Source organism: Choristoneura fumiferana, chromosome 25 (assembly GCF_025370935.1).
Source record: "Choristoneura fumiferana chromosome 25, NRCan_CFum_1, whole genome shotgun sequence".
Lineage (NCBI taxonomy): Eukaryota > Metazoa > Arthropoda > Insecta > Lepidoptera > Tortricidae > Choristoneura > Choristoneura fumiferana.
The window spans coordinates 844,587-864,272 of record NC_133496.1 but is presented as its reverse complement, the minus strand read 5'-3'; the positions used below and the strand labels follow the sequence as shown (position 1 = coordinate 864,272).

General features: G+C 39.4%; 1 protein-coding gene across 2 annotated transcripts in view; it reads right to left on the bottom strand.

The window, feature by feature from the left end:
* snu (ABC-type transporter snustorr) overlaps positions 1–19,686 on the bottom strand; it is a 111,480-nt gene that overhangs the window by 6,492 nt on the left and 85,302 nt on the right. For both annotated transcript variants that reach the window (XM_074107440.1, XM_074107441.1), the window contains 7 exons: positions 16,604–16,799; positions 9,503–9,704; positions 7,691–7,805; positions 2,066–2,238; positions 1,864–1,926; positions 1,078–1,233; positions 332–566 (listed from right to left, as the gene is read on the bottom strand). In XM_074107440.1, coding sequence (XP_073963541.1) covers positions 332–566; positions 1,078–1,233; positions 1,864–1,926; positions 2,066–2,238; positions 7,691–7,805; positions 9,503–9,704; positions 16,604–16,799 — 1,140 coding nt within the window. The remainder of the gene's footprint in view (positions 1–331; positions 567–1,077; positions 1,234–1,863; positions 1,927–2,065; positions 2,239–7,690; positions 7,806–9,502; positions 9,705–16,603; positions 16,800–19,686) is intronic.

Below are 19,686 nucleotides of genomic sequence, written 5' to 3'. Positions count from 1 at the left end.
ATTCTTAACGCGAACGAACTGTACATAGATGCAAAGGCCTTAAAGTAGCGTTTCCACCAATAGTGTGCGAGGATGTGTTTTCATTAACCAATAGAAACGCTTCATTTACACATCCTCGCACAGCACGTCTCTGGTGGAAACAGCTGAGCGCAGCGAGGTGAGGTAAATGAAACGTTTCTGTTGGTTGATAAAAAATATATTCTTCGCAACACATCGTGGAAACGCTGCTGCAAGCTAGAAACACTCGAATATTACCCACAACCGGTGCCGCCTCTGTTTCAAGCTTGAATGATTGCAGAACGGTATTTTTCTATCTAATGTAAGCACTCACCCAAAGCCAACCTCGCAACTAACGAGTCCGTGTAATTCTCGTTAAAGTAAATAGCCCCCCAGGCGTCGCCGTCCCTGACGGCGTCGAGCGCCGAGCCGAGGTCGTTGTAGTACTCCTTGATGATGGACCCGTTCTTGAGGTGGTCCAGGTACCGGCACGACAGGTTCTTCATGGAGCACGACGCGTTGTACGGGCAGTAGCCCTCGAACACGTTCACGTCGTTGTTTACTATCGCCTGGGGGAGGAACAAATATTAAACTAAGATTTTGCTGAATATACTTGTATTTCTTGATTGCTTTTAAGGGTTTCGTAGCCAATTGGCAAAAACGGAACCCGTATATATGTAGTTTCGCCATTTGCGGCTTATCATAGAGACTGTTACTGCTAGAAAGCTGCAATTATTCCGACAGTTAGTAGTACAACCTATTTAACTAGCTGGAAAACCCCCGACATTATCACTTCAAAGTTCAATATCTCAAAAACGGCTGAACCGATTTTGATAAAAGATGTCTAAGGTCCATCGCTAGAAAACCTGTTTCCAAATAAATAAATTGCATTCAAATCGGTTCACCGGTTTAAGGGCTACGGTGCCACAAATACAGTACAGACACACAGCGATCAAACTTATAACACCCCTTTAATGCGGTAGGATTTTTTTTTCAGTTACTTCCTATAGACGTATTGACTGTTCCTCGAAAGACGCAACATATAGACCACGAGCATCGCATACAAGTGGAGGCACTCACCAGCCGGAGTCCTGAGGGGTCGCGTCCGATGGCCAGGCAGAACAGTATGACCTGCATGACCGGCAGCACGAAGATGAACAGCATCACGCCGATGTTCCGCCACATGCGGAGGAAGTTCTTCTGGATCAGCGCCTTGATCTTCCCGCGGGATGTTAGCTGGAAACATTCGGATTGCATGTTATTGTAGATTTACCGGTTTCACCTGCATTTTATGTGACAGATATCTGTGATGCCGTCTTTGTTTGTTTTGAGCTTGTTTAGTTTGTGCTCCGAATAGACGGAGACGGCATCACATTTATTTGTCAAATAAAATTTTAAAACATTCTTGATTACCACTAGACCTCCAGGCGAATATTATGTCAGTTAATTAAACGTTTAGAAAAATGACCACAAGTTTTCGTGGTCTAACTATACTTGGTTTGAATAGGTATTTAACTAAACAAACTTCAACTGCCAGATTTGGTAAATTCAAGGTTTTTATACATTTAACTTATCTATCATTGTAACACAAACTAGGCTAGTCTAATTCAATTCAGAAATGTAAATGTTTAGATAGTTTAATGGGGTAATTTCAATATTTCAGACACCAATTGACGTTGTTTTGTTTACATTTAGCTAAATACCTATCCAAACCAAGTATAGACCCAGTAGCTTCTCAGCATCTATTTGCGGTTTCTTTGGTTTTGGTTTGATAGTCTTTGTAGTCATTTATTTTCTGTCTCAAGCCTACAAAAGACTGCTGGGGTTCTATAAATTAGCTGCATCTTTGGTCTCATTTGCACTCACGTTGAACAGCTCTTCGCATAGGTCGAATTGTGGGGCTTTCGATTGGTGCAGTTTGCCTGGGAGCTGGAAAAGAAATGGTAAAATATTAATTCACGTAAGGGTAAAAAAGAGACATACAAAACAATACCACCTGCAAACTTCACTTCTGCACTTGTACGATTCGGGATTTTTCTTGCAAAAGATTTTAAGTATACAAACTCACATCGCCGTTAGAGATGGCCGCGTCTCCGATGAGCACCTCCTTACTCTGGCAGAAGTACAGGCCCTTCGCCTGGGGGTCGTCGGCCGCGTATGGGGCCTCCTCGCGCTTGGACAGCTTGTTGAGCCCCAGGCCTCCGCCGGACACGTTCAGCTCCGCCACTTGGTTCGATTGGCCTGCAGACAAGAAAGAAAAGAAAAATATGTAGTTTCATTACCGTCCCAACAGTACCACCACCAAACAAAAAAAAAACTATAATAATACAATCAATAAAACTGTATGTAAACTTTGAAGTTTTAATTATTCTGTTGTATTGTTGGTTGCCCTGAAAACCAGCGCCATGACTAAAGAAATTCAGACATCGGCATTTGCTGAGTGGCATCCATTTTGGTGCTCTGTTAACTACTGTTATATTTTAGATTAAGATAAGATTTCATGTAAGTACAAACTTTTTTACACCAAATAAATCAACTCGATTCTATTCCATTCTAAGTACAAAGCGCCCCCCGCCCTTTTAAAGCTTAAGTATTAGTTTAAAATTTTTGAAAAACTTACAGTTTGCTTGAGAATTATAACCTAGTAGTAGAGTAAATAGCAGCCTAAGGTATAAAATATACCTAAACTTGGAAGATTCCCCACAAAATACAAAATCCTTAGAAAAAATATTAGTTACTTGATTTCTTTGTAACAGCTATAGAACCCTATCTTGGGCGTGTCCGACACGCTCTTGGCCGGTTTCTTTAATTGACTAAAGAAAAAATACATTTTCTATATTTTCTGATAATCTAGGCAACCTAACTACTTAACTGTCGGAAATACCAAATATTTTTTTTAAGGGAACTATTATAACACTTAACCTTTCATTCACTATTATACAATGTACTACACGAGTAGATTACGCATGTCGCGACAAACCGATTCAACTCGCTTGCGATTGACAAAATCGCGTAAACAATAACGAACTATGTAACACACATACTCATTCCAATTTTGTTCTTAACTCACCGCAATAAGGTCAGTATTCGAACCGCTATTTCGTTTCTTATATCTTTGAAGAACGAGCGTTGTACTTTCACTTAATTTCTATGTTATATTTTCCTCCATTCTAAATTTGGTTAAGGTTACAATACGTATATGTACCTACGTTTGTAGTGGTTGGTCAGTGACTAGACAAGATACTTGTTAGCGTAAAAGTAGTCACTGCCCACTACCTACACCGTACCATACCCTGACCGTGATAGAAATGTGTCAGGCACGGAATGCAATGTGCATGTGGCGGCCGATCGTAAAATCCGCCAGATCACGAAATGGCGCCATTTATGAATTGGCTAAGGGACATCCGCAATATCGTTAAAAACTCACCGTTTAACGATTTGCCTAGTGATGTTTAGGCAGATCATGAAATTCCTAGGCATATCATGAAACGCCGCCATTTCATGATTAGGGCAGTTTAGGCAGATCGTGAAATTCCTAGGCATATCATGAAACGCCGTCATATCGGTTCTGGCACTTCGCCAGCGTGGTCATAATTCATACTAACTCGCTCTTGGTACCTACTTAAATTTTTCTTTTTTTCAGCATATCACGATGTGCCCGGTAAAGAGCTAAGAATATCGACGAACGCGTTGCTCTAATCGATCTGCCGTATTGTTTCTTAGGCACATCGTGATATGCCTGGCCAAAGTGGCCAACTTTTAGGCCTAGGAATTTCGTGATCTGACGTATTTTACGATCGGCCACCGACACGCATACCATTGGCATTGTACCATTAAAGGAAGAGCGAGTCCTCCTAACACAGGCGTAAAACGTACCCTCTCCATTTGTCAGTCGTTTTTTGTCTCACTAGATGGCGCACTGTTGCGTGAGGTTTTTAGTATGGCTTTCTCTGTTATTACAAAGTTTAGATTAAAATCACACCTTAAATACCATAATATCGAGCATGCCGCAGTGTTGCATAGTCCCCGTTTTGTTCGTAAAAAAGGGAGGAAAAAGGTATGTCAAAACACAGACATTCATTGGGAATGCATATTCCACAGATATTGCCAAATGGAAGAGGTCACGTTAGCGCCTCTAGCGGCGAATATTCGCGATAGCCCTCGGAAGGGTCAGTTCTCGCCGTATCGGCTCGTTTGGCTATATGAACGTCTCGGGTAAAATGGCTTAAGATTATTAAAGCAAGCCCTACTTAATGCACTGGCTAGCTGACTCAACCTATCTCATTTACTTAATGCAGTCTTGAATATTTTGCTACAATCGCGTGACTGTGCCCACAATGCAAGGCTGGTCAACACAATGGTTCAGAATACCAGTAGTTAGGAAACTCCTACATTATCAACAGTTTGAAGTGATTGAAGATTGCTTTAGTGTTTCACGGTGAATGTCGAGGTAGGTACGGAGTAAAAAAAATAAGATAAAAAATCAAAAACTCGCCTGCAAATTATAACAATTATAGTAAAAGTGAAAAGATCAAAACAAAAATATTAGAACAATAAAAGCTAACTCACACAACACTTGACGTGACTACCACTTTGCTTAATATTAGTATAAATATAATACATATATTAGGTAGGATATTTTATATTGTATGACTTATGCCTCAAACTAATCCCAATGACCAGTGTCACTGATCTACTAGACTATATATAGTACCACGAGAGTTGAAGTGAATGATTAGGTAGATGATTACCCACACAGTAACAAAAAGAAATGATTACACAAAAGGAGAACGAAAGAAATGAATTAGTAAATTTAATGTCAAAATCCAAGTATTATGATGAGGATTAAGGTCCGCCTGGATTGCTACCACCATCTTGCTCGCTAATCCTGAAGTGAAGCAGCAGTGCTTGCACTGTGGTGTTTCGGCTTGGTGAGTAAGACAGCCGATGAAATTACTGGTACGTGAGGTATCCCATCTTAGGCCTCTAGGTTGGCAACGCATCTGCAATAGCCCTGGTGTTGCACATGTTTATGGGCGGTGGTGACCTCTTACCATCAGGAGACCCACGTGCTCATTTGCCATCCAGTCGATTAAAAAAAAATAAAATTACTTTACTTGGATTGACGCATCAAAATAAGTAGAAATTTACGTAAAACACAATCTGTAGATTTAAGTACAATATAGCGGATACGTCGCGAAATCGTCACGTCTACGCTACGATAGGTATTCCAAGGGTCACGGACCGTACGTGTTAAATGTTAAAATAAACACGTCGAAGGCTGTTGAAGGCTGGTAAAAATATCAGGCTTCTAACGTTTTTATAAACATTGATATATGTGCAAACATTTTTTCATAGCCTAACAAAACTGTAGGTACAGTCACCAGCACCAATGTCTGACACAATAAAGCGTGTATAAATTTCTGATGCGACTCTATTGCCGGTCGGACGTGTCAGATATTTTGACATGTTTCGCTGTGTATTAATGCAGAAAGCTGAATCGCGTACCAGGGTGGGACCTTTTCATAATCAATTTATGCAGGTGGTAGGGCCTTGTGTAAGGTACGCCCGGATTGCTACCACCATCTTGCTCGCTAATCCTGCCGTGACAGTGCTTGCACTGTTGTGTTTCGGGGTGGAGAGTGAGACAGCCGGTGAAATTACTGGCACTTGAGGTATCCCATCTTAGGCCTCTAGGTTGGCAACGCATCTGCAATCCCCTGGTGTTGCAGGTGTCTATGGGCGGTGGTGATCTCTTACCATCAGGAGACCCACTTGCTCGTTTTCCATCCAGTAGAAAAAAAAATCGCTATGATTTCTTTGGCAGATGCATTAACATCTAGTATCTTACGGCACTAGACTGGCGAGAGATTGGCTGTTTGGAACAAATGGCGCGGCGCATCAATCATCAATATTGCTTTGACACAACCCCTGTCACGGACGTCAACAAACTATAGGTAGTGAAACCGTCGGGGGACAAGCAAAAGTCACCAATAACCGCATAAAGCCAATAGGGATAATCAAACTTATGCATAGCATCGTAAGGTTAATATTTCACTAATCTTTTTTTTGCAGTTAGTGATTCTTGCTTGTTTACCCGACGACGTTCACAAAGCCGCGCTGTGAACTAATTTTGTGCGCCGTTTTTATATACCTAAGGCAGTCTAGTTTTCACGGTGATTTTAAGGGAATCCCGTGGTGCTTTAGTAAAATCGCGGAATTTTGAATCAGCCGGATCTATGGCTTACGCCAAGTCTCACTAATATTATAAACTTAGCCGCTACCCGCGTCCTCCGTCCGCATAGAATTCGGTTATCTCTCCCGCGGGAACTACCTATGCCATTTTCCGGGATAAAAACTATCCTATGTCCTTCCCCGGTACTCAAACTATCTGTATACCAAATTCCATCTAAATCGGTTCAGCGGCTTACACGTGATGAAGTAACAAACAAACAGACTTACAAACTGTCGCATTTATAATATTAATGAGATGCGAAAGATTGTGTTTGTTTGTTTCAATCACGCGTTTCACATAGATAGACTATGACCTGGGTTAGGACATAGGTTACTTTTTAACCATGTATGTTAGGAAGAACATATGTGATTTTCCCACTAACGTCGATAAGCCAAAGGCTACTAGAAACACAGGGAAGCTTAAAGTTCCATCTTACAGACTGGCTAAAACCAAAAAGTCTTTTCTGGGAAATTGCATACGTTTTTATAATAAACTTCCAAAAAATATTATAAATGAAACGGATACAAAATTCAGATCTATTGTCAAGAAGACATTAATATCAAAGGCGTATTATAAAGTTAATGATTATATCATGGACAGGGATATTTGGAAATAATTCCGATCCGCATTAGCGATCCCTTCAAATAGCGAACCTACTGTGTTAAAAATAAAGTTGTGTTAAATACTTGTGATGTATACCATATCATTTAATAATTAATATTGTAAACCTGTTTAAAAAAATATATATATACCTCGTTGAGTTTCTTGCCGGATACTTCTCAGCAGAGGTTTTTCCGAACCGGTGGTAGATTTTTTTTGACATTCATAAGTGCTTGTTATAGCCTAATTTGAATAAAGATATTTTGACTTTGACTTTGACTTTGAACGCGGTCAGGTGTTCCTGTGAGATAAAATTGAGTAAAACATACAAAATCTAAAATCCACGTCATGTATAAAATTTTCTGCGCGGACGAAGCTGCGGGTAAAAGCTAGTTTGTTAATAGAGTTAAGGACTTTATGTCAACGATTTATAACGATAACGATAACATACCCTTTATGGAATAACGAGTATCTACAGATTGCGTCACTCCGCTACAAGTACCTTCAAGCAACGACTGTCGTCAGCATATGATTATTGATTATAATTAGCAGACAATGGAGTAGCCATGACGTCATTAAGTTATCGACATTCCGCCAATTTTGCTAAACAATGTTAAAACTAAGCCTAACTACTAAACTAAGTATGGGGAACCCCAAAATTTATTGTTTTTTTTTTGCTATTTTCGTGTGAAAATCGTAATGCGGTTCACACAATACGTCTACTTACCAAGTTTCAACAGTATAGTTCTTATAGTTTCGGAAAAAAGTGGCTGTGACATACGGACAGACATGACGAATCTATAAGGGTTCCGTTTTTTGCCATTTGGCTACGGAACCCTAAGAACCTTCATTACTCACCTTGCTTTCTTGACAGCTTGAGGAAGACATCTTCGAGCGACAGGCAGTTGTACATGGTGAGGAGTGCTTGCGGTGACTCCTCAGCCAGCAGCCGCCCGCTCCTCATCAGACCGATCTGGAAACAACATTTGTTACGTCATATAGTTTCAATAATAATAATAATAATTTAATTAATTTTCAGATAATTACATCCATTAATGTTAGTAATGTATTGTATAGGCTCAGAGTTGCTCAGCGAGCTATGGAGAGGGTTATGCTTGGGGTTTCTCTACGGGATCGAATCAGAAATGAGGAGATACGTAGAAGAAGGAGGGTCACCGACATAGCCAAGCGAATTTGCTCGTTGAAGTGGCAATGGGCGGGCACGGAGAACAAATGGCTGTTGGGGCCAAAAAGTTTCAAGCGCAGCGTAGGACGTCCACCAATTAGATAGACGGATGTCATCATTAAAGCCGCGGGTTCAGGGTGGATGCAGGCTGCTTCCAAGTTCCAAATAAAACTGGAGGTATATGGGAGAGGCCTATGTCCAACAACGGACGTCCAACAGCTGATATGATGATGATGATGAGGTTACCTACTTTAGATAATGTTGAGCCACCCGAGAAGTTTATTTCTCAAAAAAAAATAATTGTTCAAAACAATCTGATATCTCACGTAAAGTCTCATTTATATGCCAATAATGAGTTCTCATTAACATAACTTATCGAATTCAAAATTCCTAATAAACCGGCCTTGGCAGACCTGTTTTATGATTCGGATAGTGTCCTCTGTTTAGGCCATCCGTGGTAACAACTATGATCATACTTAGGTATCTAACGATAAACAAATCAAATATTTTATTTAGTGTATAATATTCTCTAAATAATCTAACCATAAAAGATAATTTTTAATACAAGCTTTTTCTGCTGACTGTACTTTTTGTTGACTGTACTTGCATTGTCACTCAAACTACCATTTGCATACCAAATTTCAAGTCGATGCTATTAACCGTTGAAGAGTTCCGTCCTGCGGAGACGATCCTGGCTGGACTACCAGGATTTTACTACTAGATTATTTTATTGTCACGCGATTTACATTCAAGTAGTCCAAATTTCAAGTCAGTCTGACTACTGGAAGTTGGTCAAATTTAACTTGCAAGATTTGATTACAGACAGACAGACAGATAACGGGACAGGTGAAACTAAATAAAAGCTTGTAAAAAACCTCGTTCACGGATTCAGCGCTGCACTCGATAGACAACTTTAGTTTGACCTGTTTTTTTTTATTCGACTGGATGGAAAACGAGCAAGTGGGTCTCCTGATGGTAAGAGCTCACCACCGCCCATAAACATCTGCAACACCAGGGGTATTGCAGATGCGTTGCCAACCTAGAGGCCTAAGATGGGATACCTCAAGTGCCAGTAATTTCACCGGCTGTCTTACTCTCCACGCCGAAACACAACAGTGCAAGCACTGCAGCTTCACGGCAGGATTAGCGAGCAAGATGGTGGTAGCAATCCGGGCGGACCTTGCACAAGGTCCTACCACCTGCAAAACTTACTCGAAGAATATTGTAAGAACTGCCGGTGGACGCAAGTGGTGAGTTGTCGTTCTTTGGGGCGTTCTAAGGGGAGGACCTTGTCCAGGAAGGTCTTCCCGCTGATGATGATATGTTTTTGATTTTATGCTTTAGTTCTTTTTGGTTGCTTTATGTGTGTGTGTATTGTGCCTGCCTATTGAAAATGCAACAGAGTGGAGGGAGGCCTATGCCCAACAGTGGACGTTGGCTGATATGGCGATGATTTAAAGGGGGTAAGGAAAGGAGCAACTCACGCAATGCGCCTGCCGCGCCTCCTCGATGTAATGCGTGGTGATGATGACAGTCTTGTCCCCGGAGCTGGTGATGCGCACCAGATGCGTCCAGATGGACTGGCGGAGCAGCGGGTCGACCCCCACGGTGGGCTCGTCCAGGATCAGCAGCTCGGGGTCGTGCATGAGCGCCACGGCGAACGAAACGCGCCGCTGTTGGCCGCCGCTGCAACAAAAACATGTTGCCAGTGTTGCTAGAGTTTTGGGAAAGCGGGATTTTCAAGCTTTTTGAGTAAAGCGAGCGAGATTTTTCATGGCAACCACGCGGGGTGTTGGTGCGTTGCCGTTTGAGGTCCGTAGCGATCCTTTCAAATAGCGAACCTACTGTGTTAAAAATAAAGTTGTGTTAAATACTTGTTGTATACATATCATTTAATAATATTGTAAATTTGTTTAAAAAAAATACTTCGTTGAGTTTCTTGCCGGATTCTTCTCAACAGAGGTTTTTCCGTTTTTTTTGACATTCATAAGTGCTTGTTATAGCCTAAATTGGATATTTTGACTTTGACTTTGACTTGACTTTGCCGGCTCGTTTTTAGGTTTCCGTAGTCAACTAGGAACCCTTATTTAAATATCCCTAAGCTTATACCGCTTCGGAAACACTGTCCCAGGAAGGAGGATTCTTTCGTCGAAAACGGGACAATCATTTCAGTAGTTTTTCAATACTTATCTAGTTCTAGACTACTACACTTGATTTTTGTTTGTAAGTTTTTAATTTTTATGATTACTTTTTTTATTTCATAAATTTTAACGTTACTCTAAAAATGGTAGCTTAAAAGTGTTAAACTTAATGAAAATGGATTAATTATTAGCTTTTATTTTTATAGATGTTACTGGCTTTTGCGCGCGGCTCCGCCCGCGTGGTATTCGGTTATCGCGCGCTGTTCCCTCGGGAACTGTGCATTTTCCATGATAAAAAGTAGTCTATGTCACTCTCTGGCCCATAAACTATCTCTATGCCAAAAATCACGTCGATCCGTCGCTCCGTTTCGACGTGAAAGATGGACAAACATTTAAACACACAAACACACACACTTTCGCATTTATACTTAATATTAGTATGGAAGTATGGATTTATGAGATTTATATTGATAGTTAAAAAAAAACTGCCCCTTTCATATTTTTTTTTCGCCGACGCCGACACTCAGACAGTTATATGGGGTTATGTTATGAGTGACGAATCTATTGATTGATACCTCATAATGTTGAAAACCTTCCAGTCATTTAGGCTACCGAGAGGACCAAACAAATAGATACCTATACCTACATATGTGATACATACTCATAAATACATAATAATTGCGGTCGGCTCACAATACTGAACCAAATTCGTGGCTTTGAAGTACCGTTACGTAAACCATGCATGCCCCAAAACCGCACAATACACAACTTAAATCTTAACAATTAAGTCGATTAAGATCAGCTGTAAAGTAGAACGTGTAATTCGACCGCAGCATCTTGGTGTTATGTCATACACTTTCGCTGTCGAACGATCGATGACCGAATGGAATGAATGAAATGTTAGCCGTATAGCTTTGCGGTTCATTCGCGAGCAAATTGCTTCATGGGGAAATTATCCGAGCGTATGAACCGTCTCATTTTTCTGGACACTTTTCTGACACAGTGGCCGAATATTTTGATACAGTTTTTTTAGTTATCTGGTAAAAATACAGGAACTCTACTTAATATAAAATCGGAGACAACATCAAATCAAGCCAATTCGTAAAAAATGTGGTCAGGTAAATGAGACGGTTGAAATGCTCGAAAATTCGCCCCATGGTGCTAGTAATTTACGCGTTTAGATATACGCTTTTTTTCTTTGTACTGCTACTCTACGTTGCAAGTAAAGTTTGCAATCTTAGAAACCGAATTTGCCAGAATTTGGCATTAGCCAGTTACAGTTGAATGAATTTCGTCCAGTTTTGGTCATAGACAAATATCGCATCAAAAATCAATATATAAGTATTTTTATGATTTTTAGGGGATCCTAAAGTTTCATGTGAGACAGAGGTTCTTAGTGCTAGAATGCTGTTTGCATAAAGAAAGAAAGAAATAAGAACGAAGACATTTATTCACATTCACAAAGACCACAAATACAACAAAATCAAAACAAAAAAGAAATACAAAACTACACGATTCTGTGTCCCCGCTAAAGTGAAACGGCCGCTGACTCAGCATAATGCTGAGACGTTCTATAGACGCCTGCAGCTCTGATATTCTGTCAGAACCGTAATATTATATTATATTTTAAGAACGCGGTGTGCAAAGGCCCTAAGACGACGGTAGAGACAGACGGGCCTTGTGCAAGGTTTACCGGCAATGTCATGTAAATGCCTGCAATCTAATGCCTCCAGCATGTTTCACGCATTCCTAAACTGGGCAAGCAAACCGCAGAAAACATTACTCATCTTTGCAGTTCACAAAACACTTATGACGGGAGTTGACAATCTGAAGAAACTTCCTTTTGTTTTAACCTAAATTCTTTGGTCCGGGGTAGCAAAAAAAAAATGAGTTTGGCATACAAATTAATTAGGAAATTTTGGCACACGTATTTTTTTGGAAAATCAGAGTTGAATATGAATATTAATATTATAAATGCAAATGCAACTTTGTCTGCCCGTTATCTTTTTACGTTCAAATCGCAGAGCCAATTTAGATGAAATTTAGTATGGAGACACTTTGCGACTCTGGGAAGAACATAGCGTAGTTTTTATCCTGGAAAATTCCATAGTTCCCGCGGGTTTTTCGACGAGCGAATGAGTTCTTCGCAAACGGAGTCGTGGAGAACAGTCAGTAAAGAATGTATATTCGTTTTTATCTGAATACATTTAACTCTAACCTACTAATATTATAACTGCGACAGTGTGTGCTGTTATTTGTTCACGCTAAAACGGCAGGACAAAAGCAAAGTATTGCAAAGACATAAAGGCAACTCTGGTCGTAGTTCCGTGTCTGAACATTACATTTGTATAGATAGGGACATTAGCACTAAACCTTGCAAATACTGGCAGTTTGCCCATTTGCTTGCATATTTGCATTTATATGCACATTCATATTTGTGCAGACGATGCACCGAGACCGCTTGCTTTGACTATATTACGAGTATGTTATTGTTTGTTGTCCGATCCATTGTTATATTAGCACTTAGATTTATCGCTTAGATAGATAATGCTACGTTATTCCAAAAGGCCGTGGTGGCCTAGTTGTTTCACCTATGGCCACGCAAGCAGAGGATCGTGACTTCAAATCCGGGCTCGCCCCTTTAAGATTTTCAAAATCCATGTGCGAAATTATTTACATTAATACCTACTATTTACCAATTACAAGGTCATATAACAATAAGCATTAAATTAATAAAACTACCTATCCGAAACTTACACTTACAAAATATAAAACCTAAAACCTTTGTGTTGTTTTTTTTTGTACCTAATAATATTGTTGTCTTGTGTTGTGAATAAATGTATTTTCTTTCTTTCTTTCTTTCTTTCTTTAAAACTAAAACAAAAAGAGTATCCCTTTGGCAAGGTCCCGAAGATGCTGGCAGCGTTTCCTCTTTGAATAGCCAGGCTAATTCTTTGTCCAAGGAATCTGTCAGCTCTTCGACCCTGTAACGTGTACTAACCTTTTCAAAATTATTTTGAGCACATTCCTAGAAGCAGGTAACTGATAACACTGGATTTTAGTAAAAACGGCCGGTTAACATATGTATTTTTTCACATGTATACCTACAAATTTTTACGGAGCCCTCGGTGCGAGAGTCCGGCACGCACATGGGCAGTTTTTGTAATTGGCATAAATTACTATATTTTTCCTCTACAATTTCTAGAGATGATGTAAAATTTAGATTGCAGCAATCAACTAAACTACACTATGTTATGTCATAGCTCTTAGACTCAATGTGCTAATTCATCTAATTTATTTGCACGCGTATTTTATCACCAAAGTTATTTTAGTCTTTGAATAAAAGAAATATAGTCTAAAGTGAATAAATGTTTAATACCTATATGAAAACAAATTAATCGACCATTTATGCAGACTACTAAAATAAAATACAGAGACCACTTTAGATTAAAAAGAAAATAAAAACTTCATTTGACCTACCAAATTTCTATTTTTTTGTACGAGTATATACAAAACAAATGTTCTTTATTTGTACACCACAAATTAGTAAAATTTTTTTATATGGACACAAAATGCAGGGTAGACAATAGGCGGTCTATCGCTTAAAAGCTTATTATTGTTTCAATAAAACTCTATTTCAGATAGAGAACGTTAGAAATTAATCTCATTATTTTTATTTACATTTTATCAATAAAAATCAAGTGGCCGCAATTTTTTAACGCTACCGTTTTTGACTAATTTAAGGTCCTCCATCAAGGAGCACGGAGGATATTCGAAAATAACATAGTAAATAAAATAACTCTACTATATGTTGGCGCTATGATATGTTGGCGGATAAGGGTCACAATAATGTCATGAAAGCCTTTAATAGCTTCCTTATACCTATAGAACCTTGAGCTCCGAGTGACGATCTGTGTGAATAGTAAACAAATAAATTGTATTGACGAAGGCCTTTGAGTATTTTGTCTAGTGTTTTGTTTTTCCCTCTCTGTTGTCTTCCTACTCTAATACTATTAGTGTGAATTGCATAAAGTTTCTTTATAGGCGCCGATAAACTTATTGTTATTCTTTATATGTAAGTATATATATACCTCAAGCATTTTAAGTGGTCTCCGTGGAGACCACGGAGAAGAATAGCCCCGCAGTAGTGTATGTAGGCGGTACTATGCTCGAGAACGTAGATAAATATGTGTACTTAGGTCAAGAAATCAAGATGGGTAAAGACAACCAGTGTAACGAGATTGATAGACGTGTAATGTTGGGTTGGGCAGCCTTCTCAAAGTTGAGTTTCGCATTCCAGATGAAGATTAAACAAGAGCAAAAGGCACGGATCTTCAACCAATGTGTCCTGCTGGTTTTAACTTACGGAGCAGAAACTTGGGTAACAACGAAAGCTGTGGTCGAAAAGCTCCGAGTTGCCCAAAGAGCAATGGAGAGGAAACTGGTTGGAGTTACAAGGAGGGACAGGAAAACTAACAAATGGCTCAGAAAGCAAAGTAAAGTCGCCGACATTGGTAGAAGGATAGCGAAGCTCAAATGGCAATGGGCGGACATATTGCCTGAAAAACCGATTCGTGGTGTAGAGTTGTTCTGAATTGGAGACCATGGGAACAGGAAAGACCAGTGGGCAGACCGCAAATTAGATGGAAAGATGATATAAAAAAGGTGGCGGGCAGCAACTGGACTCTAACTGCCCAAAATAGATCGGAGTGGAAGAGGTTGAAGGTGGCCTACACCAAGAATTTGGTAGAAGAAGGCTGAGAAGAAGAAGAAGCATTTTAAGTAAATTTCGGCTGACGATCGGTAGTTGTGGAGGCCCTTTTTCAACAGTACCCATAGTATGCTAAAAAAAATGTTTTTTTTTTATCATTATTTTTTTATTATGAGAGCGAGGCAAACGAGAAAGCGGGTCATCTGATGGAAAATGATCACCGCTGCCCATGAGTACCAACTACTCAAGGAGAGTCATTGGTCCGTTGCCGGCCTTTTAAGAAAGTTTGCCCTTTTCTTGAATGCCCATGTCATAGTTGTCAGGGAACACTGCTGACGGAAGTTGATTCCACAATTTCACTGTACGTGGGAGGAAGTGCCGAAGGAATCGCACAGTGGTAGATTGCCATTCAGCAAGATGATGTCGATGAAATTTAGACTTTCGGCTTTTAGGATTTTGTTGCAATATTTAATATAGTATCTACACTAAAGCAGCCAAGTGAAGAAAATATTTTCATCATTACGGAAAATACATTCAATAAACAATTACCCATTGTATCGCTAATTGCCGCGTCATTCGTATGTTTGTTTTTAAGCACCCATGTTTTACGTTATGTGAATGTAAATATAAACCAATGAACTCATTGTGAGCTGTCAATCAATGATTAAGTGGAATATGCAGTTGCTGGCATCCAAAAACAAATTCGTAACGAGCTGCGAGCGGGTAAAAAAAACTCCCCTGTTTTATACAAAAAATAATTTAAAAAAACACGCAGTGCCGGATTAACCAATAATCCATCGACTTTATAACCGCCAAATTTAAGATTGAAACCCCCCGACATTGTCAATTCAAGGATCAATATCTCAAAAACGGCTGAACCGAATATAATGAAATATAGCTAAAAAAAACTATCGCAAAAAAACTCGCTTTCACGTAAAAAAGCGTTTGAGAGTTACAATGCCACAGACTGACAGGCAGAAATATTTTTTTATATATGATGGGGAAAACGAGGTTGCGGGTCTCCTGATAGGAAGCAATCACCGACAGCCACGGATGCCCATGGCAACAGGAGAAATATCACAGGTTGCCGGTATGGGTGCCAAACTTATAACACCCCTCTTATTGTATTTTTGTTTACATAACATTGACCATGATTGGATTCTATCTCACCTGATGTTAAGTGCAGATGAGGCCAAAGGTGTATCTCACTGGTTCAGTAACAGCCTATTCACTCTAGCCTTAAGAAGCCCTAGGTTGTATTTATCCGAAAATACAGACAGACGATGAGAGCGAATTAAATTCCTTAGCACTTCGCAAACCGCTTCTTGCGGACCATGGAACACTAACTACATAAGGGTGAAGACTCGTGGGCCCTCGCGTACTTTATAAAGGACCAATTAACACTAAGAATAATGGCCGAACGTACTTCATAAAGTACAAATCGGATGACAAGCAAAACTCACTAAAATTTCTGTCACTGCTCTTCATAAAGTAGTAACTAGTAAGTAATTTTATACTGAGATACGAGTTTTGTTGTACTAAGTAGGTATTTGGTACTTAGTGACTTTTGCTTGTCAGCCCGACGAAATGGTTAATTAAAAAAGAATCTTAAGGTTTTTGAAATAATATCCAAAATAACAAAGCTGTCTGTTAAAAAGGTCCGGTCCCAGGAGGTTACGTTACTTGCGATAAAAAGGAAACACAACCAACTACAGCATACTTTTGAAACTTACCTAAGGTTCTTAACCATGCGGTTCTCGCTCGGCAAGTCCAGGAACTCGAGGAGGAACCGGAGCCGCTCCACGATCTCCCTGGTCTCCATGCCGAAGATCCAACCGAAGTACATCATGGTCTCGCGGATGGTGAACTCTCCGTACAGGGCGATCTCTTGCGGCATGTAGCCCACGCGTTTGCCGGGCACGCCGGAACCTGGGCCGAAGAAGAAATAAATAATCCTACTAATATTATAAATGTGAAAGTTTGTGAGTGAGTGAGTGAGTGTAGTGAGTGAGTATGTTTGTTACTTCACGCTGAAACGGCTAGACGGATTTGGATGAAATTTGGCAAAAAGTTAGTTTATAACCTGGATTAAAACATAGGATACTTTTAATCCCGATATTCCCTCGGGATAGGGATAAAATCTCTAAATAACAACCGCTAGGCTTAGAGTCATGAAATTTGGTATGTAGGTAGGTAGCTGGACGTTCTGGAATAATATACGACAAATATATGGCCAATATTTTTGGCTATGCTATTTACTGAAATAAAAATATTGATATATGTATTATTATGCAATATTTTCGATTTTCGCTCATCCCGGCCGCGCTGTAATGCGTGATTGTTGTATGCAAGCTGCATGGCCATTGGCCAATGATAATGAAATTTATAACAATACGAAATCTTCTCTTGATTTTTGTTTGATGGTTGCGGGCCGGATTTCAAGCCTTCGCGGGCCGGAGATGGCCGCGGGCCGCAGTTTCCCCATCCTGAACTTGTTCCTTAAACTTTTTTCTAGAAAGCCCCAGTGCAATTGTGCCCAAAAAGCTGAAAACGTTTCTTCGTTGAATGGCTTTGATACTTGTAATTCATTGAGAGAGATACCTGCTAGCTACGAAGTGCAAAATTCGAAATTCGTATCCGCTGTCCCGCTCACGCTTATATTGTTTAATACGAGATTGATAAGGACGGCACGACACAAACTTTGCACCCACTAGCTCCCCCAGGAGCTTTTGCAAATTTTTTTGTTCAAGGTCTCAAGGCCGACACAGGTATACTACATACTTATTTGAAAAAATCTTGCGTGTTACATGACCCCCTCCTCAGTAAATAAAGGGCTCCTGTTCAGTAAATGAAGTCGATATCGCAAGAAAATTAGAAGTTTCATCACATTTATACTTTTTCTTTAATATTTTTATTTAAACTTCACCTCAGAAGTGGTCAATGAGTAATTTTTGACAGTTTTTACAAATTTTATTGACATTACAATTTACATGCTTGGGTATAATATTATTTTCTTTTTCGACTGTCTATCCAGTATTTTCATTTATATACCTATAGTAGATTGTACAACAAGAGCATAAAAAGAGCCATTTTACCCAAGACGTTCATATAACCACCCGAGCCGATACAGTGAGGGTGGCTATATGAACGCGTCGAGGGGAAAATGGGTTTAATGCTCGAGTTTTACACTCTGCTTTTTCACTTCGATGGCGAGGAAATTAAATAGCAACAGTGGAAACCATTGTTCACTTACTATATACCTTTTATTGTTCACGCATTACTGTTATAGTTATAATTTTTTAGTTTTATTGATCAATTTTGATTGATTTGATTTATTTTTAGTTTTATATACATAAAAAAAAATTTAAAAAAATATATGTAGAAAATTCTTTGTTTGTGGCTGTTTACACCTGACTGCCTTGGTTTTAGACGAAGATTTTACTTTATGCACTAGAGCATAACAAGTAACTTTATGTCGCCTAGATCCAGCATAAACACGAAGAACAACAAATAACACAACAAAAAACAACAACAAAACACAATGACAAACACAACAATATGACACAAAAATAACAAAACAAAATGATGATAACAAAATGAACATGACATATAATAATGATATTATCAATAAAGGAGTATGAGGAATATGAACTTTACGAGCATGAAAAGTGATAAATATTTTTGACAAATTGTAAAAAAAATACTATCAAACTTTGAATACGATTCTATACATTAATTTTTGCACCCTAACCTACAACCTTTAGCCCTTTTTGTTTTTGATAAAATAACTTTAATTTTCTTGAAATAATAATGTAGCTTTAGACACTTTAGACATGATGGAATGACACACAGTCAAAAGTTAACTTTAAAAAGGATTGATTGATTGATTGATGATTTTAAAATTGTTAACATTGCCAAGTCTGTACATATTAGAATATTGTACGTTTGTAAAGTGTCACCCTGAATTGTTTCCTGAAAGAAAAACCGTATGTGCATCCAACTTACGTCCGAGAAAGTACACAGTGCAGGTGCGTACTGCCCTGATGAGGAAAAGTATTATTGGAATGGCTTCGAAATTATTTAATAACCTTCCTGAACCACTAAAGCCAGAAAGCACACATAGGATTATCAGGCCGTGCATTATTTGAGCGTGCATTAACAAGTCGTTCATTAACTACACCCGTACGGGGATGCGTTGCGAGGAATGTGCTTTTCATGAAGCAGTTGAAACGATCAGCTCAAACAGCTGAGCGGAGCGAGGATAGGCAAATGAAGCGTTTCTATTGGTTCATGAAAAACACATCCCTCACATGGAAACGCAGCCTTAGAACGAGAGATGCGACATCCTTTCCTTTCCGATCCGATCCTTTGGAGCTACTATGCAATTTGAAAATCGAAGTAATGGTACAGTAATTTATTGAATCAGGCGTTACTTTGCGGAGGTCCATATCAATGAACTAAAAGAATTTCCTTGCTCACCCGCGACCTTACGATAGCTAAGCTTATGCAAAATATGCGCGTGCACTGACGCGTCAGTGTAGTGTGGTGGTGGTGATAGATAGATGGGTTTGTATGATTTGTGTGTGTTCTTACAGTGTGGAGGTGGAGGAACTGCATGAACGCGCATATTTTGCATAAGCTTAGCTATCGTAAGGTCGCGGGTGAGCAAGGAAATTCTTTTAGTTCATTAATGGTACAGTCACCAGCATTAATATCTGCCACAGCCGAGCGTGCAAAAATATCTGCCACGTCCTTCCGGCCCTAGAAATAGAGTCGTATCAGATATTTATGCACGCTTGTGTATCAGATATTGATG